We start from the raw sequence: 27,618 nt of genomic DNA on the forward strand, positions 1-27,618 counted from the left end.
ACACCTCTGAATACAACAAAAACAAAACATCTCTTTTAAAATGTAGGAAACAAATGTAATGACTAGAAAAGGAGTCCGGGGCACTTACTGTGACGTTATTCAATAAGCTGACAGGAGGATTGAACGACACAGTCGTGACAGTTTGACAGTCAGTTAATTATCCTTTTAAATGGATTCAGTTAATTTCTCATCACGTGACGGACAATTAAAACAAAATGTGTCAGATTTTAAATTCCAGTTGGGCAAAACACAGAACCTTTCCCTGCTGGCACATTATTAACTTTCACATCGTGTTCAGCACTAAATTCAGTTTTGATGAGACCATATGTTTTTACACTTTTTTGCTTACTCAGAGTCTAATTAGCTCGTTTTGCTTTAAAGAACTGAAAAACAAAATCTGTAACGAAACAAACTCCTTAAACATTACTTTTAGAAATGTTTGTAACTTTGCTCTTAAACAAAATTGGGAATAAAAACCACCATCCTGTCCTGTCCTGTCCTGTCCTGTGCTGTCCTGTCCTGTCCTGTCCTGTCCTGTCCTGTCCTGTCCTGTCCTGTCCTGTGCTTTTCCTCATATTGTTTCCTTCCCTTCCCTTCCCAAGCTTTAATGTAATCCAAAATACAGGCAGGCGGCAAAAACACCTGCAAAACCTTCAAAAACTAAACCAAGTACAAACCTGATGAAGAGCTGGAAGGGGACGAGATGAAACACGAGGAACAAACACAGACGAGATGACCGAGAGAGACGGGAAGACTAATAAGAGACAGGAAACCCAAAGATAAATCTACCAAAATAAAAGAGGAAATGACTGAACTAACATTTGAATAAACGCTCTTCGTTCCGTTCATCAGTGAAGATGATACTCAGATGTTCCTCCTCTCAGTGACCTCCTATAATTACTAAATATAAACTCCTGTACACACCGACTGTAGAGACGATATTAACACATTATTCTGACACTTCTGAGCGCAGCTGATATTTTATTTATTTGTGTATTTGCACTTGAAGGAGCTCAGAGAGGAGATGAAACGCAGCACAGTGTCATCGGTGTGTGAGATGTTGTGGAGCTGTTTGCATTAACCTTTTCCTCCTCGTGTTGTCGGTCCTGGAGGACGGTTGCATCATGTGTGAGTCCTCTGCTCCTCTGGACTCCTCGTCCTTCTGCTGTGAGTGGATCCAGAGATGAGGTCGACCCAGGGGAGCTGTGAGGGCTTCACCCAGCAGGCAGAGACACTGTGGAGGAGCTGCTGGAGCTGCTGGAGCTGCTCAAACAGCGTTTGATGCTCCTGTCTTTGGTGCTCACACTCCTCCTATCAATAATATATGGAGAGCTCGCTCCCTGCTCTCCACTTGGTAATATAGCTGCTCCTCCTTTCAAAGGCTGAAATCCACCGAGACGTTCGCAGACGCTTGACTTCGCCTCGTTTTCTCTCCAGTCTTTTTCCTCTCCTCCTTTTCTTTCCCTCTCTTCGCTCCCTCAATTCCTCATCCTCTGTCCTTTTTCCTCTTCTCCTTGTCTCCTCACTCCTTTATTCATCCTTCTCTCTTGTCCCATCTGTTTTTTATTCCCATCTTCACTCCTCTACTTCCATCTCTTCCCTTCTTCTCCTCATCTTCTTTCTCTTTCACTACATTTTCTCACCTCCCTTCCTCTGTCCTCTCTTTCCTCCTCTCCTCCTTTCCTTTCCTTTCCTTTCCTTTCCTTTCCTTTCCTTTCCTTTCCTTTCCTTTCCTTTCCTTTCCTTTCCTTTCCTCTCCTTTCCTTTCCTTTCCTTTCCTTTCCTTCTCCCCACTTCTCTCCTCTGTTTCCTTTTTGTTTCCTCTTCTTTCCACTCTTTCCTCTTCCCCTCGTCTCCTTTCCTTCACTTCCTTATTTTACTCATTTACTCTCCTCCCCCACTTCTTTTTATCCTCCCACATCGCCCTTTCCTTCTTTCATGTCCACCTTTCCCTTATTTGCTTCCTCATCTCCTCTTTCCTTTTTTAATTCTCGTCTTACCTCTCCCGGTTCCTTTCTTATCTTCCCCTCATTCGTTTCCTTCTTACCTCATCTGCATCCTTCGTTCTTTAATCTCCTATGTTTCTCTCATCCCATTATCATTTTCTGCCACCATGTCTTCCTTCTTTTCCTTCCCTCCTCCTCACCTACCTTTCCTCCTAGCTCTCTTTCTCCTCATCCACTCTCCTCCTTTCCTTCCTATGCTGTATTTACTCACTCACCCCCTTTTTCAGCTCTATTTCACCTTCCTCATCTCCTATCCCTCGTCATCTCCTACCTTTCCCCCCTTTTGTCCTTCTGTCGTCCTTTCTTTCCAGTTTCTCTCTTTGTCTTCTTTCCTCTCGTCGTCCATCCTGTCCTCCTTCCTTTTCTCTGTCTTTCCCCCCGTCCTCCCTGTCTTTGCTGTCATGGCTGTATGAGTGCGTCCTTGATCTGCGGGCTCTCCGCCGGGCCCTGCTATCTCCCAGACGGTGCTCTGTTTTTGGGATGAGGCGGTGACCTCTGACCCTCCTCTTGGCTGCTTGTGAAGGCTGACAGGAACCACCGGGCTGCTGCTCCTCAGGGAGTTCAGAGAGAAGAGAGGAGGAGGAGGAGGAGGATGACGAAGAGGAGGAGGAGGAGGAGGACGAGGATGCGGGGAAGGAGGAGGATGAGGAGGCCAACAGGCAGAGATACTTCACACTTGTGTTGGAGCGCGTCCCTCAGGCCTGATCGGGGGGGTTTTGTTTGAAGTTTGGATCTGTCGGGTCAGCTCTGAGTTTCTGGACGGCAGCCGAGCATGCTGCTGCTGCTGCTGCTGCTGCTGCTGCTGCCGCTGCTGCTGCTGCTGCTGCCGCTGCTGCTGCTGCTGCTGCCGCTGCTGCTGCTGCTGCTGCTGCCGCTGCTGCTGCTGCTGCTGCTGCTGTTGTTGTTGTTGCGAGGGATGAACTGATTAGTTGGTCATTCATCATAATTAGCTGATAGATTTAAGGTAAAAGGGCCATTGGTGGGGTCCAAAATTAGCTTCTTAGCTCACCTGCCAAGAGCTGGTAAACAAACTGATGTACCTGCCAAAAATCAGCCTCGAGCAGCCAAATTAATTTCTCTTCATTTTTCACACGACGATGGTCTGATCCTGGGTGAGCTGCTCAGTAATGAGACGAGGTTTCATATAAAACTGCTCTGTATCGCACCATTTATTCATTTCCAGTACAGAATGGCTCCTGCTTCATTATCGGACTCATTTGTCGACAGTTCCTGAAGAAAACACCGAAGACTATCAAGTGTGTTTAATCTGCAGCTGATTGGATGAACCATCGTCCGTGGCTAAGATCCACCTATCAGATGAACAGGAGGAGAGGGCTTGTTGGTACATCGTCAGCAGAGAGCAGACTGTTAACGAGCCTTCAGCGTCGCTCTTCGCTCTTCATTCAATGACATGAACTCTCTAGTTGTGATCGATCCAATGCTACAGCTGCTACGCTAACCTCTTGAAGAGGTTGTTGTTTTCAAACCGAGGACGCTGGTTGGTCCAAATCACTGCATGTTTGGCTACAAACACGTAGCTTGAGGCCTAAGACTGATTGTTTTGAGTCCAGCTGCCTCACAAGGTAACTTTGCAGTCAGCGACCCTCCATCCTTAGACCCTCAATCCAGGTCAGGACCCTCAAAAACTCTTTAACAGTGTTAAAATGGAAGAAACCTCAGAAGGTCCCACAGATTAGGGACCCTTTTTTAAGACGGACAGACAGGAAATAGATGTCATGTTAACAGATGAACAAAAAAAACAATTTATAGAAATTTCGATGGAAAAAAATGCAGATAACTGTTTGTAGATTTAAAACATGAGTGAAGAGTTTGGATCCGTTAGCTGTTAGCTGTTAGCTGTGTGGGATTGTTTAGTTTTGATTGACCGGAGGGAGGCTGAGGTGTGTCTGAATCTATCTACCAATTAATCTTTCTATTTTTATTCTGCCCGTCCGTTCGTCCTCTCCGTCTCGCCCGAGTCGTCGTCTTCCTGCTCTCCATTAACATACAGAAGCTGCACAAACAAGTTTGCCCTCAGACGACCTTTTATCAGAGTTTGTTCATTCAAACGCTGTCGCTGCTCTTCAGTGATAGCACACTGTGGCCCTTCACATTATATTACACTGCTCGGTGTCCTGAGGGGAGGCACGCTCAGTTATTTTCAGCCCTAAGCAGAAAAATGGCACATCAAATACAACAGCAGCCGGCGTGTTCGCCCACAAATTTTGGCTCTCCAGACTCCTGCTGGGTCAGCGGAGTGTCCCGGTGCTTTCCTTCAGGCCACAGTGTCCGTGAAGGAGGTCCGTATGGTTCAAGTGAGACAGATGATTGTGAAGAGGCTGCTGTTTGTTGGCACCGCACGACTATAATCCACCACACAGATGGACTCCAAGAGCTCCGGCCAAACAAAACCACAGATCCTCAATTACAGTCGCACTCATTGGATTTTTGCTGTGTAGACACAAGCAACGAGCAGCCGCTGGTTGTTGAACACACAGACACATTCGGCGTCTATTGAATATTTTAAGCTTCACAAAGTCTGTAAATTGGTTGTTTGAAGAACACGGGCTTGTTTTGGTGGCTGCGTTTTTGGGGGTAAACAAGTCGAGAGTTTGAGTCGTACACGACTCATCGTGTCAGCCATCTGCCGTCAACTCTCTGTCAAAAACATAGAAAAATCTGCCTCAGAGTTTCTGTCTCTGCCTCCACTGCAGCGAGCGCTGATCCGAGCCTTTAGTTTGGGTTCGGTGGACATTAATGATTCAGGTTCCTCTGCAGCCATTACAGAAGTCCTGTGAGTGGAATTGAACATCTAATTGAACTTTATGTTAGAAGGCTTTAGATTGCAGAGAGACGGATGGTGTTATATGACGAGAGGGTTTCTCTGACTGCATGGTGAAGCCCAGAGGTTTAATCCCAGGTGCTTCCTGTAACATACCTGATCCAGACTGGCTCTGACTGGCCCTCATGAAATTTCATGACACGAGAACGTCAAGTCATGAAATGCAAATACGGAGCTTCATGGAGGGAAAGCGAGAGAACATTTTCTTCCTAGAGAGGACGAGGAGCAGAGGACGTGACTGAAAACAGGAAGAAGATTGACACCAGGAAGTAAGAGTGAGGCAAGCAGATGTGTTACCTGCTACTGCCCGCTGCCTGGTGGCGTCAGCTCGTATACATGTGATGTGAACGTTATATGAGCCGTCTTCATACTCGCCAACCCTCCTCGCTTTCCAGTGAGACTCCCGTTTTTCATCGACCTCTGCCGGGTCACAGTTCACACAGGTCACACAGACTTTCTCCAGATTTATGATCATTTTTCACAATTTCTTTTAAAGTTATTGCATCCTGATTCTGGCGCCGTAAAACATGAAGTCTGCTGTTGTCTGTCTGTCTGTCTGTCTGTCTGACTGTCTGTCTGTCTGTCTGTCTGTCTGTCTGTGTCTGTCTGTGTGTCTGTCTGTCTGTCTGTCTGTCTGTCTGTCTGACTGACTGTCTGTCTGTCTGTCTGTCTCGTGATCTGATCTGCTGTTGTCTGTCTGTCTGTGTCTGTCTGTCTCGTGATCTGATCTGCTGTTGTTATTTATTCTTTATTGCTCTATCGTGACACCTTCCTGTCTGTCTCTCTGTCTGTGTCTCTCTGTGTCTGTGTCTGTCTCTCTGTCTGTCTCTGTGTCTCTGTCTGTCTCTGTGTCTCTGTCTGTCTCTGTGTCTGTGTCTGTCTCTGTGTTGTGTTGTAGCACAGTCTGACTGATGGCTCTGTCCCTCAGCTGTCTCACTGTGATGAATAACCTGCCCAGACGATGCTGTTCTCACTAATACATCATTACCTCTCACTGTAACACTCTCCCTTCTCACCACCTGATACAAACGCACACGCCTGCACGTTTAACGCACACGCCTGTTGGTCTTCGTGTGTAGGACACGGCGTTAATGGTGTCAGGGTTGGTGTTTAATTCCTGCTAACGATGGCCTCACCTGTGTGACCTTCAGGTAACGTCCTCACCGCTACATCATGAGCTGTCGTGCAGACTTCCGGGTATTCCTTGAATGCAGCATCGAGCTGCGTCCTTGTGTCACGCTGCAGTTTGATTGAAGCGGCCATATTTCACCTGGAGACAGGTGTTGTGTTGTTGGCCCTGCCCCTCCTTCCTGTCAGCTGTTCGTCCCGTCAGTCATATTAATGAGCCGTCATCACTCAGAACCTGAGGCCGACAGAACCTCTGACTGTGCGGTGCTGCCAGAGGACTGTCTTGTTGAACCGGTATCAGTTATTTTATTCAAATCTTTGCTTTAAAAAATATTTATCTGTATCAATCAAAGGTTATTACATCAGAATTAAACAAGTGGTTAGTTCAAGGACAATTGGGAATTTGATAATCTGACGACAATTACTGTTTTTTACAGTTTTTGCTGTGATAAACGCTCCTGCAAAACCACAGATAAATTAAAAACTTTACATTCATCAGGTTCAGTTCCTATCCCTCTCTCTTGGTAAGGGTTAGGGTTAACCACTTGGGAAAACGTTGTGTTTTCACTCAAAAAAACAGCTGGAAATGTCCCGACTTCCCATCAAAAATGTCCGGCTTTTGTCTCCATGAATGGGGCTGGGAATTGTCCTGAAGTCTCTTTAAAAACATCCAGTGGCTTCTCACTTACGAATGCTGAAGCGTAAACTTGAACGGACATAAAAACACATCTGGCTAAGTCACTCTGACCTGTTTCAGCCCTTACTCAATATCTCGTTTATTGCACATGTAATACATAATGTGACCTGTAGTTGAGTGAATGAGTGAATGGCAGCCTTGTTGCCTTGTTACCTTGTCCTCCACTGCCCCCTCCACCTCCCGACATTAAAGTCAGGTAATAACAGGGTTTGTACAGATGTCAGTATGGTGCATAGCCGATGTCTTTGTCCTGGTGACTGAGCTGAAACCTTTCAAACCCGCCCATGGAGGTGTATTGATGGTGTTTTCTATACATTTTCCTAAATCTTGACATAACACATTGTTTAAAGCTCTTAATAAAGAGGCTGCAGTCTCGTGGGTTTGAGGTCCTCCTGCAGAGCTCGGCCCGCTCACAGGAGGCAGCTGGTTCTGGTTGGTGGTGAATGAATGAATACAGAGCAGAGCTTCAGGGGCAGACAGCAGCGATGTGAGCTCAGGTTGTTTTACCTGTCGAGGCGGCTTCAGGATTCCTGCTCTGCATTTCCTTTAAAAAAAGCAATCGGGTCGTTACTCCTGCTAACGCTGCACGTACACAACCGGGACCGTTTTGTCTTTGCACTTCAGGAGAAAACAAACAAAACGCCGTCCGAAGAGAAACCACTCTGACATTCAGGTTCGATAGCAGCATCCAGAGAGCGAGTCTGTGTGAATTAAGAAGAAATACAGAGAGAGGGACGAGACGAGACGGAGCTTCGATACAGCTAATGGCTTTGTTTTGTTTGCAGCACATTAGAGCTGTCCAGGCCTGAAAGTCATTACTGATTACAACTCCTCCAATTCGTCCTGTTGTCTCCGTCTCCACCGAGGCTCGCACCGATACAGACCATATTAATAGACCCCAATCACCGCGAGCTGAGATGTTCTGCCAGGATTCATTTTGGGTTTTTTTTAAAGACAGATTATTCAGACCATCATAGCTTTCTATCTAACAGCACCACAGCTCATTTTGTCAGTGGGAAGGAGATATTGATATTCATTAAAAAAAAGTCCATAAACATCACTGGACAGCAGCCACTGATGAGCTGGTGGGTGTAATCTAAAATTTTATGCAGCAAAACTAACCTTACAAAGTGATTCACAGCATAAGACAAATATTTAAAAAGAAATGAGACAAAAGGAAGATAAAAACAATGCAAGTAATGAAGTTAAAATCACCAAATCCATCTGAAACGACGCAGGGAGAACAGATTATTACAGATTATTACCACGCAACCTCCCGACATGAAAGTCAGCTCATAAAATGTGACTGTGTGACACGTATGAAACGTACAAACAGGAATGTATCTGTGTTTTGTAGAAACATAAAATACCAACATTTTATTTTACCGACTGGGCTGCGACTCGTTGTTGTTGTTCATGGTAACATTTGGTCTTTGGTTTTGTGACTAAAGAGTAAAAAAAATAAATATCAGCTTTCCAACATTTAGCTGAAACCAGAAACTCAGGCGCCGGTGTCAAAATCATTTATTTTGTGCAGGCAACATCGACTTGACCTCCTTCTGATGATCTTGTGAACATTAGCATAATGTCCTTTTTGTAAAATACAAGGCAACACCATTCATTAGTACATGAACACCGTGCTCGGTGTGCTGATTCGTGTTGGGATAGAGGGGCAGGGCGAGGTGTTGGAGCTACATGGACCTCCACACTGACGGTTTCCACTGTGTGATGGTACAGACGAACCATGAAAGGAGGATTTGTTCATATTACTATGTTTGTCTTGAGTTTTATTCCTTTGCACGATTTCATATTTTCTTTTGAACTCATCATCCCTGAAACATCTGGTCCTCAATTCTCAGCGTGTCCTATTATAGAAGGAACATGTATGCACACGTACACACCTGAGGGTGTAAGGCTGAATGAGGAGACATGGGTATACAAACACACACACACACACACACACACACGCACGCACACACTCCACAGGGCATTGGTTGGTTGGAGGTTGGAGGTTGGAGGTTGTCGGCCGTGATAAAGTCCTTGTGTGCAGCATTATTATCTTTACAGGTCATTCATTCGATCCCCTTATTAACAGCAGCGTTGTCGAGCAGCAGCTCCGCACTGAGAACCGTCGGGGGGCTGGAGGTGGAGGTGATGGAGGGGGTGGTGTTGTGATGGTGCCGGGTGTTATGGGTAATGGGGCTACAGATCCATGGAGATAGATAGTTTAATTAAGCATGAGAGAATTTAAGACCCCATCGGCTCGAGGTGAAAAATGAGCTCTGAGGGCGGAGGGAGCCATGTTGAACGCAGAGGGAGGAGAGAGTGTGTGTGTGTGTGTGTGTGTGAGAGAGAAAGTGTTTTACCAATTGCCGTTTTAGGGTTTGAGTTTTCCTTAAATATTACTAATTTCTTCTCCTCAGTCGGCAGAGCAAGGCACTGCTGCTGCCAGAGCTGAGGTTCAACTCCCCCCGGAGCCACGGATGATAAAACTCGATGCGCTAATACTATAAAGACACTTAGGCTGAAAATATCCAGATGAAAAGAAATTAAACTGACTAAAAGAAACATTAAGTTCAGAAGATGAATGAAAGGAGGAGCAGGGAGGGAGAGCGAGGAGATGAAGGCAGGGAGGGAGGAACGAAGGAGGAACGGCTGGAGAGAGTGTAAGAGTAAGACAAAGGGGAGGGGAGGCGCTGATGGAGAGATTAACTACAGAGGAGGATGAAAAGAAACACAGTAGGAAGCGAAGCAAAGAGCCCTGGAGGAAGCGAGGGAGGGAGGAGACAGACTGAGACATCAAGATGGTGAAACAAGAGACAGATGTCAGAAAAAAGAGATGAAGACGGAGAATCAGAGGAGGAGTGGGACGAGCTTGAAGTGATGGTGAGACGGATGTTACTGCTCACTGCTCACTTCTGCTCTATCATAATGTGGATAAACACTTTGTTATAATAATAATAATTATAATATACATCTGGAAACACGGTATCAGCACAAAGACAGTCCAGTCTCCAGGATATTAAGTCAGCAGGTAACTTCTCCAAACCAGAGAAACGTCTGAGGTTGACATTTGTACCAAACATGACGTAACACCTTCACATGATCCGCTTATTAGCCACCTGTGACAGCAGCAGGTGGAGGCGAAGGTGGTGGCGTTGTTCAAGTCAAGTCACAACACTGGATATTTTTACAGTAACGACACCAGCAGGTGTAAAACTGTGTGTTTGTGACGAGAGAAATAAAAAATTCAACCTAAACAAAACCAAGAATCGTCCAGTTTTAACTCCTCTGTGGTTTTGCAGAATCGTACTTGGTTAAGATTTAAACTGCTGATTGGGTTGCAGAGAAGTTCGACGGGTCAAAAAATAAGAAACCCAAACATGAAAACTCAGTCGGTATCTACTCAGCCCCATAAAATGGCTCCATGCAGCTCGCCCAGCGTCTCTGGAAGCCCCAAGATCCCAAACTGAATTGAGAAGATGTCATTTACACCCTCGACACACGGTCGAGCTCCAGCAAAGATTTTGTCCTAAAAAAGGGTGTAAATACAACTTATTAACGATTATTGATGATTATTCTATCGATCTCCGTCATGCTGCAACACTGTTTTGCTCCAGAGATGATGACTTCAGTTTGCAGGAAGGTTAAAAAAATTAAAAGAATGAAGAGGCGTTTTTGTGACTCATGCTGTGAGTATCTTTTGATTGATCGACAGCAGCGAAATAAATCCCATAATTACCACGGGAATATTGTGGATTAATACTGTATCTGTAGAAGTGAGGGATTTAGAGATAGAGGAGCACAAAGAGAGAATAAGAAACGGAGAATCCCCCGTCGTCCTCCTGCTTTGTCTCGTGCCACTGATCTGTTCAATAAGGCCGTGTCTCGTAGCACTAATCCTTTTGTTTTGTTGTGCCGGGCTGGCTATCTATTTCCACCGCAGATCGATTATCTGTGCCTCCCTGGCCTCGGCGCAACACATGAATGAATCTCATTTCCCCTCTTATTATGTCATAGTAACTTCAAAACAATCCAGACGCCGTCTTAATGCACGGAGCCAGAAACCGTGAAAAAAAAAAGGTGGAGGTGGGATTAACAGGAAGCAGCAGGTGGATATCGAGGAGGAGCAGATGATCTGATAAACGTGTACATTAGAAACATCACAGATTCTTGTGTTATCGACATGATGCAAGAAAAACAGAATATCTGAGGCTCTGTAGGTTTTTAAGAAAAGACACTCAGACGTCCAAATGCTGCTGCTTCTCAGCCGGAGCGGCGGCCGGTGTTGGTTAACAGCTGGTCGAGGTTTGGCTGGAAGCTAACTTCGTCGAGTGCAACCAGCAGACAGTAAATCCCAGATTTTCAGAAGGTGGACCTTAATGCTGGCTGGTAACCTGCCAAAAATAGCACTCTTCACATTTCATACTGTTTTACTTGAAATAAGCATATTATCTGTGTGAAAGTGGGAAGCTGGTAGAGCAGCACGAGTGAGGATTGAGACTTAAGTGCAGCTCAAGTACACAGCAACGAAGGGGAAGCTGAAATACAAGAACTGAACACTGAATTTGATGTGATAAGACTTAATACTGTTTAAGTCCATGCAGCAGGATAATGGAGATGATGAGGAGAAGAGCATCTGCACACTTTAACTGTCCATCAGCAGGAAACACCTTGTTTTCATGTCTTCTTCTTATCTCTGACGTGGACCTGGTTATTGCAGAAGCTCGACTCCGGTCGATGTTTGACCTTGTGCACAATCATAATGGAAAAACCATAAATAACTAAGACAGCCGCGCTCTCACAGACCCTCACCTGGATGTGTGATCATCAGGCCAACACACACATTAAAGGGATTTCACACAGAGATAAAGTCACAGTGAAAACCTTGAAACAGTCTCACGAAACAATCGAAACTCAAGGTCCAATCACTTTCTGTTTCAGAGGCAGGTATCCATGACAACTGAGCATCCATCCAATCATAGAGTTTAATCTGCAGTTTGAAGCTAACGTTAGAAGTTCAACCTTGAGTTTAAAGTGTTTCGTGGCATCAGTGTCAAACCGAGAAGACAAGACATCTGATTGATGCTCTTTTGACCAGAAAGGTTTTGAGAGTAAATATAATAAGTGTAAAATCTTTACTCATAAAAGGTTGTTGGCAGCATATCACCAGGAAATCTGTCCACTCCTGTTCTTTACTCAACAACAAGCAAACTTAGATTAGTGTGATACAGTTAGTTACCTTTATTAGCTATTGCTAAATAACCACATTAGCTGTTTACTTACCAGTCTCGAAGAACCGTTGCGAGTTAAGCAAAAAACTTCATCTCTTACCCGGGAAGTGAGCGTTTTATTCTGAAAATTAACCGGATGTTATGTTGTTGTTTCGGTGTGTGACTTCCTGTCTGCTCTGTGCTGAATTCAGCTGAATTGGTGCGTCGTGCTCCGGCTTCCGGCAGAAACAGAAGCCTGGCGTATCTGCTTACGGAAGAGTCCAGACTGCCGGAGCTGCAACGGTGGTTTTCCAGCTTCCTGCTTTACTTCCTGCTTTACTTCCTGGTTGTGCACAAGAAACTTAATCATCTTCCTTTGTTGCATCAGTAACCAGAAGCTGCAGAAATTATCTAAAATGTCATTAGTTCCCATGTGGTGTTTTTTTCTCCTCGTCTGTAGCTTTTCAACTTGCATGTCAGGTTTTTGCATAACCACCTCCCTCATTACACTGCACACACACACACACACACACACACGCGCACACACACACACGCACACACACACGCACACACACACGCAGATATTCTCATGTTTGACAACCATCTGTGTGAACTGCATTGAGCTGTAAGGATGTTTACATACTGAGTACTCTGAATGTGATTTTCAGACATCATTATAAAACATGTCCCTGCTTCCATAACGTCCTCAGACATTGCTGCATCGTCTGAGAGGCCTCGATAACACGCAGAGGGATTTGGTACAAATCCATAACCTCCCCGCTCAAGGATGAGATGAGTTTGTTTCTGTGAGCTAATTTGGAGGTAAGATATTGATAAAGATCACAGTGATAAGGAGCAGGGCGGAGGGGAGGAGGAGGGGAGATCTTTGTCTCGCTCCGACTCTAATGGTTTTTGTCTCCCGCCGTCTGGTAGGAGTCACTCTGTAAGTGTCATTAGGATGCACAGGGAGTCGCTTCGGCTAAATATTGCGCAGGCTTCATTTAGCACAGATGAATCCATGACTCACCGCGGAGCCATAGAGCGACTGAGTCACGTCGCAAACCCAAATCATTTCAGCCGGGCTGCTGAGTGAGTTCTCCCAACAGCTACCGGCGTTGTGTTTCTCAAGCCTCCAAACCTATTAGTCCCATTCTAGTATATTATGCTAATTGGTCCTCAGTGATTTCAGTGCAAGACCGACTGTGAGTTTGAGTCTCTGACGCTCCGAGGCTCATTAAACATGTGATTGTTCCTGTCATGTGGAGAGACATCAACACAAGACGTGACCTGTTATGGATCTTCGTTTAATTGAAGATCACAACCAGAAAGCAGTCTGGGAAATTATTATTCTTTATCCTCAGAGCTGCACTCATCACGACTTCTGACTCTGACAGTGTGACGAGACTGATGTGAAAGGAGTCACTTACAGCCCGGTTCACTCCTGGTGTTATCATCCAGTCTGAGGGACGGGATGACAAGTGGACGTCCACATGTGACCACGTACATGTGACCACGGTCCAGCTGAAGGACCGTCTACTCAACTGACATCCACTGTGGAAGAAGAAGAAGAAAAGGAGAAGAAAGAAGAAGAAGAAAAGGAGAAGAAAGAAGAAGAAGAACAGGATGAGGAGGACAAAGAAGAAGGAAAAAGAAGAAGATGACGAAGAGAAGGAGGAGGAGGAGGAGGAGGAGGGCTCTCTTAACCTGCCGGTGTCAGCAGCAGATGTTTGTGAACACACTGTTTCATTGAACTAGTAACCACAACATCACCAGACTCCATTAACAAATGTAGTGATTTTAAGAGTTGTTGAGTTAAAACAAACTTTATAACGTAGTGAAACTCTGTCTCTGACAGATTCTGAATCATTGTCTCCTTCTTGTAAATTCAGCATTAAATGAAAACAGGAAGTTGTTTGTTTCCTTGTAAAAAGTGTCAGTTTGTGGCAGCATGGCTGTACCAGCCTGTCTGCTTCTGTGTCTAAAGTGCTAAAGTCTGATTGGATCACTCAGAATCATTTATTACAATAACTATAAAAAATAACTATAACTTTCAGAATAATATAACAATAATCTAGCGACACAGACGGCTGAATTATGAGCAGCTCCTTCAGGCTCATCTGAAACACTCGGAGTCGTCCTGCAGCTGTGACCTCCATCATGTGAGGGATCAGCTGTGACAGACTGATTTATTTTTTATTAAATTGACCCGATGAGTCCGATTCCAATCTTATCTGGTGGGCTTTTAGCAAAAAACACTTACTAATTTAATACAAGATTACACCCTAAATGCTCCAGTGCAAGTTCATTAGCTCCACTTTCACAGCAGCCACATTTGTCTCTTTATCTTTGAGACAATTTAAATTCAGTCGGTGGGATTTTTTGCTTCGTCATCTCTTCCTGAGCGACGCCGGATGCTGACGAAGCACGAATTACAAACCGAATGTCGTTCTGTTAATAAAGATGAATTTCGTACATTTAGAAAACAGCTGAATGTCGACGCGCTCCTCCACGGCTCTGTCCTCTGTTTGTTCTCTACTCGGAGAGATTCAGCCCGAGTTCAGCCAAGTTTGACTCATCAAACATTAAGCTGCAGGGTCTCTGCGACCAGCCAGCTGTTCCACCGCTGCATTGTCTTTTTTTATTCTTGGTAGTTTTTCCTGGAAGGCTACCTGGGTATGCTTCATGCTCCTCTGCCTCTGCATAAATGTGTGGTTTATTTTAACATTTCCCTGGTGGGAGCTCAGTCAAAACATGCCTGCTGCCCTTTGGAGCGTCTCTTGACCTTTTAGTCCGGACAGATCTTCTCCTGCAGAGAAAGTCGGGCTCTAACCAGAGATGAAAAGGCTGCGAGAGGCTTAAACTGCGGCTGTCTGCCTGTCAGGGGTGAACACCGGAGGGGGAAAGGAATCTCCACGTGGCTTTGCAAATGTTACTGTAGCAGGTGTTGTGAAGGAAAAGTGGTTTAAAAGTCGACGACAGGCGGAAACTTTCACTGTAGCGTTTAAAAGGTAATAAACAGGTCATTCTGTTTCTGTAGTTTGTGAAATGAAAAGTTATCAAACTTTTCATCAGCGTCTTCCAAATCAAACCATTCAGCTGTTACAACCTCTGATTCATGGTTTAAAGACATCAGTGTTAACCTGCATGGGAGTTCACAGCAGTTTGTGATGGAACAGTGTTGAATGTGAACCCGATCACCAGGATAAATGTTGGCACGGATACGTTGCAACTTGTCATGTTTTGTCTTTCCTTGGTCCCTATGTCTTCTTAAAAAATATTCGGTTTTGTTGCCACTAACATACTCATTAAAAATCTGCAGTATTTTTGTCACATACACGGCTGGAGAATGTCCCAACGACTTGATGGAAATATCCAATTTTGTCGCCTTAAGCATGGCTGGAAAATGTCCCGCAGTCTCGTGGTGAATACGAGGTTTTGTTGGCACAAACATGGCTGGAAAATGTCCCAACGTCTTGTAAAAAATGGCAGTTTTTTTGCCACAAACCCAGCTGGAAAAAGTCCCAATGACTCCTTAAAAATATCTGTCACTGTTGCCATAAGCCCAGTTTGAAAATATATTGGAATGTCTTGTTCAAGATATTCAGTTCTGTTGCCACAAACACAGCTGGAAAAAGTCCCAGCGTCTTGTTGAAAATATCCAGTTTCGTTGGCGTCGACATGGCCGTCAAAAATGTCAGTTTTTGTTGCAGCGTCTCCTTAAAAATATCCTGTATTCTCGCCACAAACGCGGCTGAAAATTGCCCTGACATTGCATTAAACACATCCAGAGGTTTCGTGCTTACAGATGTTGAAACACCATCTTGAACAGTGGTCTCTGGCTCGGTAGCCGTCCTGCCATGATAGTTCTCATGTACATGTAATCTGAACATTATATGACACGTACTGTAGAAGTGTTGATATGTATGAATGCATGTTGAAAACTGGTTTGCAGAACATAAACAACATAAAATGTCAGTATTTAATTCTTGCAACTGGGCTGAAGATGTTCAGCCTCCATGTCCTACCAATCATTCACTGAAAACATGTTTGTTTTCCTTCTCGAGGCACGATAATGGTTCTGTCTAGACAACTCCAAATACTTGAATAAGTTTGGGGCCTTGGCCTTGGTTAAGTATTGAGAAAATCAAATGTTTCATCAAAACATTACAAACAACACGGCGCTCATCGTGAATTGTGTATATCTGGATGCTTCTGTGTGGACGAGCTATTAAAAAATAAAGACTAAGGTTTTTGTTGCCTCGACCTCACGCAGAATATCCACCTGTAGTTAATAAACTTAACTTCTGGAGGACAGTGAAAGGTTACGTGCTATGAAAGCATAATCATCAGTCATTTTAAATGTTTGAACACACAACTGCCGTCCTGCTAACATTTAAATGTGTTTTTTAGAAGCGCAGGGTAAAGTCAGGGCTCCGTGGGGAAACTCAAACTGTGGCGTCTGCAGTTTGGCCTCCTGCTCTGACTTTTGTGGCTCCAATAACAAGGTTTGATGTACCTGCTTCAAAAGGAGGGAAGCCGAGAGAGAGAATGATTAGCTGGGAGCGTCACGCTGCCTCAGCACTGTGTGTGTGTGTGTGTGTGTGTGTACGTACAGAAAAAAGGGATCCTGGAGCTCAATATCTAGTTAAACAGGACTTTAAATGTGCAAGGTGGAGGTGGGAGATGATACTGACGCTTCCTGAGAATGTAAAAAGTCATGAAGAGTGTAACTGTTCCAGCAGGAGTGAGTCGGAAAACCTGAGAGTGAGTTAGTGTTTCTGCACTTCCTGTTTCCTGATCTTGAAGCTTATGGGTTTTTTTGAGTTACAGTGAAGGCCTGAAATAAGGTTTGTGATTTACACAAGCTTAAGAGATTTTACACGGAGGCTCATAACTTCACAACTTGTGCATCGATCAGTTTATAGTAACGTTGTTATCGGTTAGCTTTTCACTTCTGCCAACTGCATTTACACATCAGAAATAAAAGTGGCGATCAAAAACAAAAACGGGGAAGTAAACATAAACTTTGGTCATCCCTGCAGCGCTGTACTGAGGACAGGAGCAGAGTGGTGTTTTAAAGTCAGGGCTGTCCATAGGGAGGGAGCATGTCGACAGGAAAACACGGTTGTAATCAAGATAAAGAGACATTTTTAGAGTCCAGACCCCAAACATTTGTGAGCAGGCCTCACGTAGGACGGCTTCAGGCAGAGAGGAAGTGGACGATGGCGGCAGATATCTGAGGCCTCATATTGTGCGGTGTTTGCAGATCCACGGGCCTCAGAGAGGAGAAAGAGCTTAAATCTCCTGAGAAGCAAAAGGTCAAAGAACTGTTGTGGAAATCAAAGATGCAGCCTGTTGAGAAGGATTGAAGGGAAATGATGTTTGTATGAGGTGAAGTCACTGTAAGAGCTTTAAACAGGCCGTGACAACATGGCTGCCGCTGAGCGGAGAGGTGAGAGGAGCTGCAGGTGTTCTGATGTTGCAGGTCTGCTGGTTTGTGTCACAGAACTTTGAAGTAGCTTTAGCAGCATGCTAATAAGATCTGCTTCTTTGAACGGACCTTGATGGTGTCGGTTTTGTCTCCAGGTTGCTGATTTTGACTCAACAATGCTAGCTGACTTGTGTTAGGGTTAGGAGACTGGTTTATTTATCTAACTAAGCTCGCTCACATTCGGGGACATGGTCCTGTCTCCTGTATATTCTGATCCCTGAGGGGTTTTTATAGTTTTTCCACACGAGCGCTGCTGATAGCTCGACAGCTCAGCACGCTGTGGCATTTAGATGAAGCTGTCAGTCGACCTCCTCATGTCAGGCACATTTTAACCTTTAGCTTAGCCTCAGCAGACTTGGTATGTGGCCTGTTTAATCAAACGAGTTTCTGCTCTGTTGTGGATTCAGAGACGGGCTGCAGGTTCAGTTCAGAAGCAGGTCGGGTCAGGGATAAACAATGGTTTCAGCTGTCAGACTGTGCTGTAGATTTACGACAGGGCAGCAATAAGAGGTCAGGACATTATTTCATATTAGAGTTGGGCTTCTGTCGAGGTCTTTGCAGCCTTTCATCCCTCGGCACTGATTATTATTGTGTGCTTCAGAATTTCTGCAATTCAGCGTTTTGTGTTTTCTTCATCTACTTGTAAAAGGCGTCATTTTGTACCTCAAATTAATCAGCTCTCTCTTCTTCCTCCTCCTCCTCCTCCTGCAGCCTGCGAGCTGATGAACCAGGGCATCTTGGCGTTGGTCACCTCGACGGGCTGCGCGTCGGCCAGCGCGCTGCAGTCCCTGACGGACGCCATGCACATCCCTCACCTGTACATCCAGAGGAACAGCGAGGGGTCGCCGCGGACCGCCTGCCAGTTCAACCCGAGCCCCGGCGGGCAGCGCTACACGCTGGCCGCCCGGCCGCCCGTCCGCCTCAACGACGTCATGCTGACTCTGGTGGAGGAGCTGCGCTGGCAGAAGTTCATCGTCTTCTACGACATCGAGTATGGTGAGTGAGCGGCTGGGTTGAGGATTGTCTGGCTGATTTAGTTTTTTTGTTTTCAGCTGTGGATCATCAAAGTCTTGAAATTTGCACTGGCACATCTGGATGAAGCCAGATGTTCTTTTAAATGCAGCCATTTTTAACTCTGTCCATGTCGGTAAACGTGCTGAATTGTATCTTTGCGGGTCGTCTATGATGATGATGCGCTTTTGTTGACTGTAAAACTAATTTGAAATGTGGCAGGAAGTGACAACCGCCTCCGCTTCCCTTCATATCCTCCATCTAGAGGAGATGAGAATAGATGCTGAGGGTGATCTGACGTGATGAGTTGATTGCTTTGCTTTGGTTTTAGCCGCAGTATTTTTAGCAGCGTTGTCTGTCAGTCAGCTGCAAAATATGTCTGTGCTTTGCTTGGTGCTTTCCTCAGCAGCGGTTTGACTGAACTTGGTCTTGTTTTGAAGACTTGATGCTTGAGATAATTAGCATTTCTTACACACACAGTGTAAACACACACAGTATGCTGCTTTAATGAAGTGAGGGTCGTAGTGATGTTTGTATCACAGGTGAGAAAGATAAGTGGATGTTTTTAAAGGTTTGTCTCTGTCTTTGAACACATCGGGAGCTTTAATGGAAACTTTGGATTATTGTCTGAAATACTTGGAAGTCTTTTCTGAACTCTTTCTGACACCTGGATGTTATTCTTCTCTTTCTCCGTGCTGTTGGGGTGATGACGCAGCGTTTGATGGGACGTCTGTGTCTTCTTTTGTCTTCAGCACTGAGATCATCTTCAGGTTCTGTATCACGGCGGCCTCTCGATGACTCACCTGCTCTTTTATTCAGACGCGACTCAAAGAAACACACGTGTTCACACAGGTTCGGCTCTTCAGGTGATAAACTGAGATAATGCTGCTATTTTCTTCCTCTGGTAGAGACAGCTGCTCCATCATTCATGTATTTTCACTGGTTTCCTGTCAGACTGGAGTTTTTCTCCGCCTCTTTGCTCATCAGCAAATCAAGACATTAAATTTCAGAGCTATTTGAAGCAATAACCATCATCAGCCCGTCTCGAGCTGACTGACAACCAGACAGTAGCCGAGACAACACAAGAAGAGCCTCGGATTAAATTTAAACTCTATAACCACGGAGACATATCTTCTGTTGCAGCCACCTGTAGGTGCAAACATCGACCAGTAACTGTAAATGAACCACGTTAACCTTCTCTCACCCACGTTTTTGCTGCCGGAGGTCAGACAGATGACACATTTTGTGATTGATTGATGGCGTCTCACCAAACTTTCTAAACTAGGCAGTGCTGATTAATCTATAAACCAAGAATCTGATACTACGCTGCATATTTCATCAAACTGTAGCTCCAACCTCGAGAGTTCATGAACCAGATGTAAGTGCCAGACTGTCCTGCAGTGAAAACAGCCTGAAAACACCATCGATCAAAATCCTGCACATATTTTATTGGCTGTTTAGCTGTAATATGATATGTTTGTTTCCAGCTGGACAGTTTTCTGTTTCAAACGGACTCTGAGTGTTTATTGGACCAGTGTGCGCTGCAGTGCATTCTGGGTGTTGGACCACCACAGCCCATTTCTCTGTTTTCTTTGGTCACGATGCGCAAATGTGAAGAATATTTGTGTCCATCCCTCCAGCAGTGAAATACTTACTGACTGATTACAGAGAGAGATGACTTCAGTGATTTCATGTGGCTTTAATCATACCCTCACATTAGGTGTCCAGTTTTTAATATTTTAGTCTTTTCTCTTGAATCCTTCGAGTTTGTTTGGTTGAAGTTTTTCATTCTTGGCTCAAACTTCATGCGTCTGACTACAAACACAAAGGTCAAACCGTGACAAACATCACTGCAGGACATTTCACTGTTTTTCTTAACCTTTTGAAAAATATAGTTTTTGGCATTGTTTTCCTTGTTGAGTTTTGGCCTGAGAGGATGTTTGTTTGCTAAACTTTAAAGAACTTTGAGACCAATTTGTAATCATCGATTTTTGCCAACACAAAGAGCATCGATGACCCGATGTGTCCAAAACAAAAACAGAAATTGTCCTCTGGGCTGCAGGAATGGATGCTAACTGCACGACCTCAACCATGGATTTAAACCTGAAACAGTTCAGTGTGTCTGCACCGGATCTCTTCAGCTCTCCTTCACACTCACCTGATGTTGTAAATGCACATTGAATACATATAGACACACGATTGATAAAGTATTAGGAGTAGCTGCAGGCCCCCTCAATGATTTTCAATGTTATGTGGCTCTGGAGAAGGTTTTCTTGAGCGGATGTTGCAGCAAAACTTCAGAGATCAACCCCTCCCATCTGCTGTATTTGTTTGGAATAGCTTACTTGGACTGTATCTTAATGAAATCACATTAGGCTCAATGGATTTTTGAGCGTAATCAATACAGGATGGTGGCAATTACAATATAAGGATATAGACAGATGCAGGCATTTAGCCTCTCAGATCCTCTTATCCAGAGTGATTTAGAGTGCATCAGTAGCTGCAGGGCCAGGATCTGAAGGCTGTAATAACTGAACCGGTGGCTCAGTGAACATCAAGAGCGACGGACACCAGCGAGACTGCCGAGGAGAACTTTTCTCTCCCTGCGTCACATCCTCAGGCTGTGGAAATGTCCATAAATACTCAGCTGTGCAGTTTGAAAGACAATCAAACTGAACCGTTTCTTCGGTGGCAGATGGGATTTCTTTTCTTCGAGCCTCCTTTACGTCCTGCCCACCTCCCATCTCATCGCATGGAGAGGGGAACATCTGTCCCTCGGTGATAGGACGCTGTTTAACTCCCAACAGGAGGCATTCAAGGACTTTACTGGAGCCCAACAGCACACGGAGAGTCTGGAAGTTTTCATGTTTACAGCCAACTTTTGATTTCTGCTGGTTGGACGACGATTCTGACAAACCGGCTCTTTTGGAGCAGAAGTCGTGGTTTTGTTTCTTTATGTCGTCCATCAGTGTCGGTCACATTCATCTCTACATGTTTCAGCCTGGGGAGCACGCTCTACCAGCTGAGCTGGTGGGACAGCCCGTTGTCCCTCTTTTGAATTAGTTGATTAACATTTCTCAGCAGAAGTTGGACTGAAGCAGGCTGAAGGGAGGAGGATTTGTTTCTCTTCTTTAGGTTAAGTTTTGGACTGTTGCTCCAACAAAGTGAAAAACTTCTGAGGTCTCGGTGTGATCGGCTGCCCAGCTGAGCGTCTGCTGCCGCTCTGGTTTGAAACATCTTTAGCTTTTGGCTGTTTTTGTATCTTCCTCGTTCATGAGGAGCTCGACGCTTTCCTGTCGTCCTTCTCACCTCAGCTGCACCATCTTTTCTTTTTTTAACTGCCCCTGGGATGTGTGCTTCGTTTGGACATTTTGGACTCACTTGGTATTAAATGCTGTCAAGCCAAAGTGCAGGACTGCTGCTGGAGTCTGTCACTTTTTGAATCTCGTGTCAGTATGTATTTTTATTTATGGCAGAAGTCGCTGGCAGCGTGCTGGAGAGGCTGGGATTAAGCACTCAGTCGCTCTCTCAATATCTTCACAGCAGAGGCAAAACCAAACATGACATAAGTTTATATTTAAGTGTCCTTAGAGGTCACACAGTGTCAGGTTTATCTAATATGCTGTTAATGAATGTATGTATTTGGCTGTTTCTCGTCAGATATTGTAGCCGTTGACAGACATCCTCACCCTCATGTGCTGTCTCATGTAAGTCTTGGTCCATAGTTCTGCAGTTTCTTGTTACATAAACACTGATACCATCACATCTGTCAGTCCTTTATGAAAATAATGGTCCACTACAGTCTTGTTATTTCCTTTGTGGCAAATCTTTTAACCTTCTTTCTCTGTAATGTAAAAATGCAGTTAGACTTCTGTGCGACACCAAATGGCCTCGACCTCCCGTGTAACGAGCTGAAGGCTCTGCAGCCATTACATCTCTAACAATCATCAGTTCAGTGTGTGAGCCGCCTCCTCAGTTCACAGCCTCCATATCAGAGCAAAGCGCTGCACTATTAAACACACAAACACAACACCTGAACCTCCGTGTGAAGATGTTATTTCTCCTGATGTCTTCATTATCGTGCGCCACGCGCCGTGTTATTTCTTTGCAGTCTTTGTAATGTCGCGGCGCCGCGCTCATTGTTTGCGGTTTCCAGCCCGGTTACTGCTGCAGCCGACTGATTGTTGCAGGTTCGGAGTGAATTTTAATAAAGAGAATAAAAGAATGAATCAGTGTTGTTGATCACTGAAACATTTTTCCTCTATCAGACTGTGTTGTTGTGTGACTGGACAGGATGTCACTGTGTACCTTGTTATCCACGCGGTCATGAACGAGTAACTGGAGTCAAGAAGACACAAAGAAAAACACCAGCAGGGTTTTTTTTGCAGAGCGACATGAAAACCTCGACTTCAGACTGATTCAACAGCTGCTGTGATGTCGGGCTGCCCTCCAGCTCTGATATGAACCTGTGTCAGGTTGGAGCGATGAACCTCTGATCCGGCTCAGACCAGCAGGGACCCCCACAGAAAAACAGCACCGAGTGGAGCCGACAGTTTGGTTCTGACTGCGGGAGGTGAACAAATGGTAAGCGTCTGTAAGAAACTGACAAACCGTCTGCAGGTGATATTAACCGTGTTTGGACGCGGAGGAGCTGTTAAGATTTTACTTCCTGGCTTCCCTTCAACGTATCGACTCACTTTTTAACGTGCTGTTAAAAGTTTTATGATGTTTTGACCCCTGAAATCTGATGTGAAATACTCCTGGAGGAACCGGCTCCCTAGAATTAAACCAGCGCTCCCTCTCCTTTCTCTGGTGGATCATTTAACTGTTGTCTGGGTTTTGAGATATCTGCCTTCAGTGCAACACAATGCGAGGAGGTGAACAGAATTTCTATTTGTGGTCACACCGCTGACAAATTGGATAAATAAATGCTCCCCTATAAAACCCATCGACGGTGTTCTCTGTGTGTTACACAATGGAAGGAGACGTCGTGTCGGACAAAATAAATTACTGTTGTTTTTTTTAAAATGTCTGCTGCTCTGAACGCCACAAACAAAGATCCATTCACCTCCTCCTCCTCCTCCTCCTCCTCCTCCTCGTCCTCCTCGTGTCGGGCTGGCACTGGAAGTTTTGGTCTGTTTGAGGAACTATTGTAACAGATGGTGAGGTAATTAATATTTCCCTCATTAAAGATGTATTTCACCCACCTGCACCCCGTCCTCCATTAATCAAAATACTAATCCACTTGTCCAATCTGTTGCATTTGCTCATTTTGCTGTTGATGGGACGGAGGACGGGGAGACAGAGGAGACGGAGGCTAGCAATGCTACAGACACTCTGATTGGTTTACCTCATGTTACGCCCCACAGATTTCTTTCTGTCAGAGGTAGAAACATAAAATTTGCAGTGAATACTGTCGACACATGTGGCTACAGATGGCAGAATCAAAATGTCTGATTTCACCTTTTTATCATACCTTAATAATAGACCGCCGTACTAACGAGTCCTTAAACCCAGAAATCAGTTAGCATCTTAGCACATCCAGTCCCCTCGTCTCAAAGTCTGAGATATTTTAATTGGTTTTTGGTTAAATGCCGGAAATAAGTTGATGATGATGATGATGATGATGAAGGACTTTATTTTGAAACAAAAATTAAACCAACATAATAAAAAACAAACAAAACAAAAGTAACAGTGTCTGAAAAGGAGTAGGTAGAAGTAAAACATATATAACTATCTCTTACTCACTTTTCTGCTTTTAACCTCGATAGTATTTCAACAAATTCTCAGTTTAATTATAAAGCTAGTTGCTAGTTGCTAACAAGTGTCTCGTCGGGGACATTAAACGTCCTCACAGCGAACACGGAGACTCATCTACTCACTAGTCCGTCTTTACAGGCCCACTTTAGTTACACACTATTCTGACTCTGACTTTACAACTTGTACATTGATCAGTTTATAGAAAACCTGGATAGTAATTGTGCAGTAAGGCCTTTTTGTCGAAGTAACCAGGACGATGCTAACTTCTGGGTTGGCCTACAAAAATACGTCATCCCTCCACCTCTCTACTGGGAGATGAATTAGTTTTTTTAAATTGTAAAAATTCGAGTTGTTCTGAATCCAGTGCTGCCAAACATTCAGTATAACTCTTTGTAGTTTTTGAGATACGCTCACCTCAGTATCATGGTGCGGCTCGTTCGACATCAACTTACAGAAATAACAACACTTAGATCGACTCGTATCTTCACTCAGCTCTGTGGACGGCGGCTGCAGCCCACTGAATATGATGCAGATGACTGATGATGTGTCAGATGTGACACATCTGAATAATGGAGTGAAGATGGAGTCTGATTATCCTGCTTTGTGATGCGGGCGCACCGTGTGGGCCAATCAGAAACAAAGTGCGTCAAAGAGCCCATTTTAATCCCACTCAGACCAGCATGGTGACATCTGAGTGACAGACTGAAGTGTGATGACAAAACATTTAACTTCCTGCATCGTCCACAGATGTTTAATAATGTTAATAATGTTACGGTTTTAACAGCAGCTAATGGCTTCTTAATGAGCCTTTTTTTGTTTTTATCTCATCATTAAATGCGACTGAAGTGCTCACTTCAAAGGTAATTGGGATCAGTCAGTGGAGGATTGGAAAAAAGTGAGTGTTTCTGACTGTGCTGTGGCAGAAACACACCGTGCTGCGTGATCCCACCACACCGCTTACCAATTAGCCGACGCAGCGTCGAGGTCTGTGTGGAGTCGAGCTCGATGTGTTCAGACTCGCCGTGTTTTTTTCTCTGGAGCTGCTTTTCATTCTCTGCACGCCAGTCATCTTTACAGCCAGGCAACGCTTTCATCTGGAAGTGGAAGTGATTTCTGTATTGTTCCATTTCAGAACCTTTTGTGCATCTCAAGACGGTTTGGACATTTTTTACTTCTGCGTGGAGTTTGGATGATAAATATAATTGTGCTTGTTAATTTAGTTTCACAACTTGAATTGAGTGCAAATGTTTTGTGATGACCTGCAGACAGCAATCATTAAGATTTAAGTCTAAGGGGGCAATATGATTCGTTTGACCCGGACTCTAGCTTTAAAACAGAATGTGAACAATCAACAGTTTTTAACGTCTGCTGTGCTGCACAGGTTATCCTGAGGTTAGCATGCTAACCAGCGAGCTCCTGCCTGTCCTTTCTTGTAATACCTCGTTGTGCCTTCTGATAGCCCCGTAGTTCAGCTGGGAGATGTAAGAGAGGCCGGTCCACTACTCAGTCTAATAAGACAACAAGAACTCTCAAACTGTCTAGAAAGGAAATATTTTGACAACAATTTTCCGTATAAACAGAAAAATACAGTTGAAGAACGTCAACGTCAATGGACATAAACTGAGTCACAGTCAGCAGAACAGTGTTGGTTTGTCTCCACAGTCACTTCTGGTTCGGTCCAAATAAAACCTCAGTTCACAGAGTAACGTGAAAATATTCCAGCTCTACACGCTGATGATGTCCGACTCTCTCTCTCTGTCCTCTCTTGTCTTCGCCTGCCGTGTCTTCATAGTCCTGGGGAGAGCCGCTGTAAATCACCTCTGTAGTGTATCCCCTGTCTTCAGACTGACCTCCGTCGCTCTCAGAGTCCGTGTTCAGACCCAGTCTGCTGTCCGGACGTCTTCACTGGGAGGCTGCAGAGCCCGGTTGTCTGCGGTGACCCCCCCCCATGATCCAAGTTCACGATCCTTCAGCTAACGGGGCCACGTAGCAGTTAGCGCTCATGCTTCATCCTTGGAGCTACTTGAATTCTGTAATATTTGGACGATATGTTTATTGTCATAACTCAACTTGAGATGACTTCATATGGACAGGTTCTCCACTACAACAGAGAAATACAGAACAGGAGCTTCAGTCTTCCTCTCCTCTGAGAATCAATTGAGGCCAGCAGCTGGAAACCCCGAATCAATCAGCGATCTGTTGGCGCCATTTTATTGATGATGTGACTCAGCACCTCCCCCAAAACCCCCGAATTATGTGACCAACTATTTTAACAAGGTGATGTGTTAATGGTCCAGCGTACTGCACGGCCCGGTCCTCCGTGCCTTCAGGGATTGATTCTGGCAGATGATTCAGAAGAAGATGAATGTTTTCACTGCAGCTGTTTTATTTGTCAAAGCTAAAAGTGAGTTAAAGTGACACCTGACTCTGGTTTAGAGCTAACGTCCGTTGAGTTTTGCCAGCACCACAACGGTTTTGTGAGTTAAAGATAATGTTTTTTATGGTTGGTGCGTCATGACAGTAAAGACGTTTCATCACCGTCCGGCTTATCGGTTTTCCATTCAAATTTAATTGCTCCAGAGGGACGATTCGGTTTGTTAACCACACACAACAGAAGACAAACCTTCTTCTTTGGACTTAATCACACAACATTATTGATCGTGTACCTCTTGTTTCCCTGTTAACACTTATCCTCTCTAGTTAATGTCATGCTATATTCTCTGATCCACTCAATGTGCAGAATAAACATCCTGAAACAATCATACTTACTGACTCACTCACACTCGTAATGATGGCAGCTTTAAACCCATGTAGTGACTGTGTGTTAGCGTAGAAATACAGGAAGTAAATAGAAAGAAAAGAACGACATCTGGATCGATATGTGAAGAGTTTTCTGTGGTTGAAAGTCAACTAAACAAAGCACAAACACACCAACTTTGAACACATGGACACTCACTAAATCCTCATCTAACCCCCTCGTGTTCCCATTCTTCCCTCTCCATCTTCATCCCCTCCTCCTCGCTCCGTGTGATGAGCGAAGCCATTATAAGTGTGAGCCGAGCAGGGGGGCCCATTTATTCAGATTACAGGCTCATTGCTGAGGGATACGAGGAGAGGATGGGGTTTTTTGGTTTGGCTGTCTGGCCGAGTCCGTACGGACCGAGCGGGACTGTCAGTCGGCCGTGATGATGATTAAAGGAGCTCGTTGGTTCGCCTCCTTCCTCCCTTCATCCGTCCTAAAAACCTCCCCGCTCTCAACCTTCCCTGCTCCGTTTTTTAAAAAAGGGGCAACATGGAAGATGTTTGCTGCCTCACGGATGGATCATGGTGATATATCTACAGCAGGAAGTTGTTCAACACCATTAACACTTAAGAAAGAAGCACTTAAGTTTCAGGATTTTGCATTTTGACGTGCTACCACTGGAATACTTCCCATTTGGCTTTTGAGCGGGGGTGTATGTTGCACGGTG

General features: G+C 44.7%; 1 protein-coding gene across 1 annotated transcript in view; it reads left to right on the forward strand.

Moving 5' to 3' along the window:
• grid1b (glutamate receptor, ionotropic, delta 1b) overlaps positions 1-27,618 on the forward strand; it is a 455,566-nt gene that overhangs the window by 235,037 nt on the left and 192,911 nt on the right. The window contains exon 3 of the mRNA XM_073489190.1: positions 18,089-18,373. Coding sequence (XP_073345291.1) covers positions 18,089-18,373 — 285 coding nt within the window. The remainder of the gene's footprint in view (positions 1-18,088; positions 18,374-27,618) is intronic.

This window comes from Pagrus major, chromosome 20 (assembly GCF_040436345.1).
Source record: "Pagrus major chromosome 20, Pma_NU_1.0".
Lineage (NCBI taxonomy): Eukaryota > Metazoa > Chordata > Actinopteri > Spariformes > Sparidae > Pagrus > Pagrus major.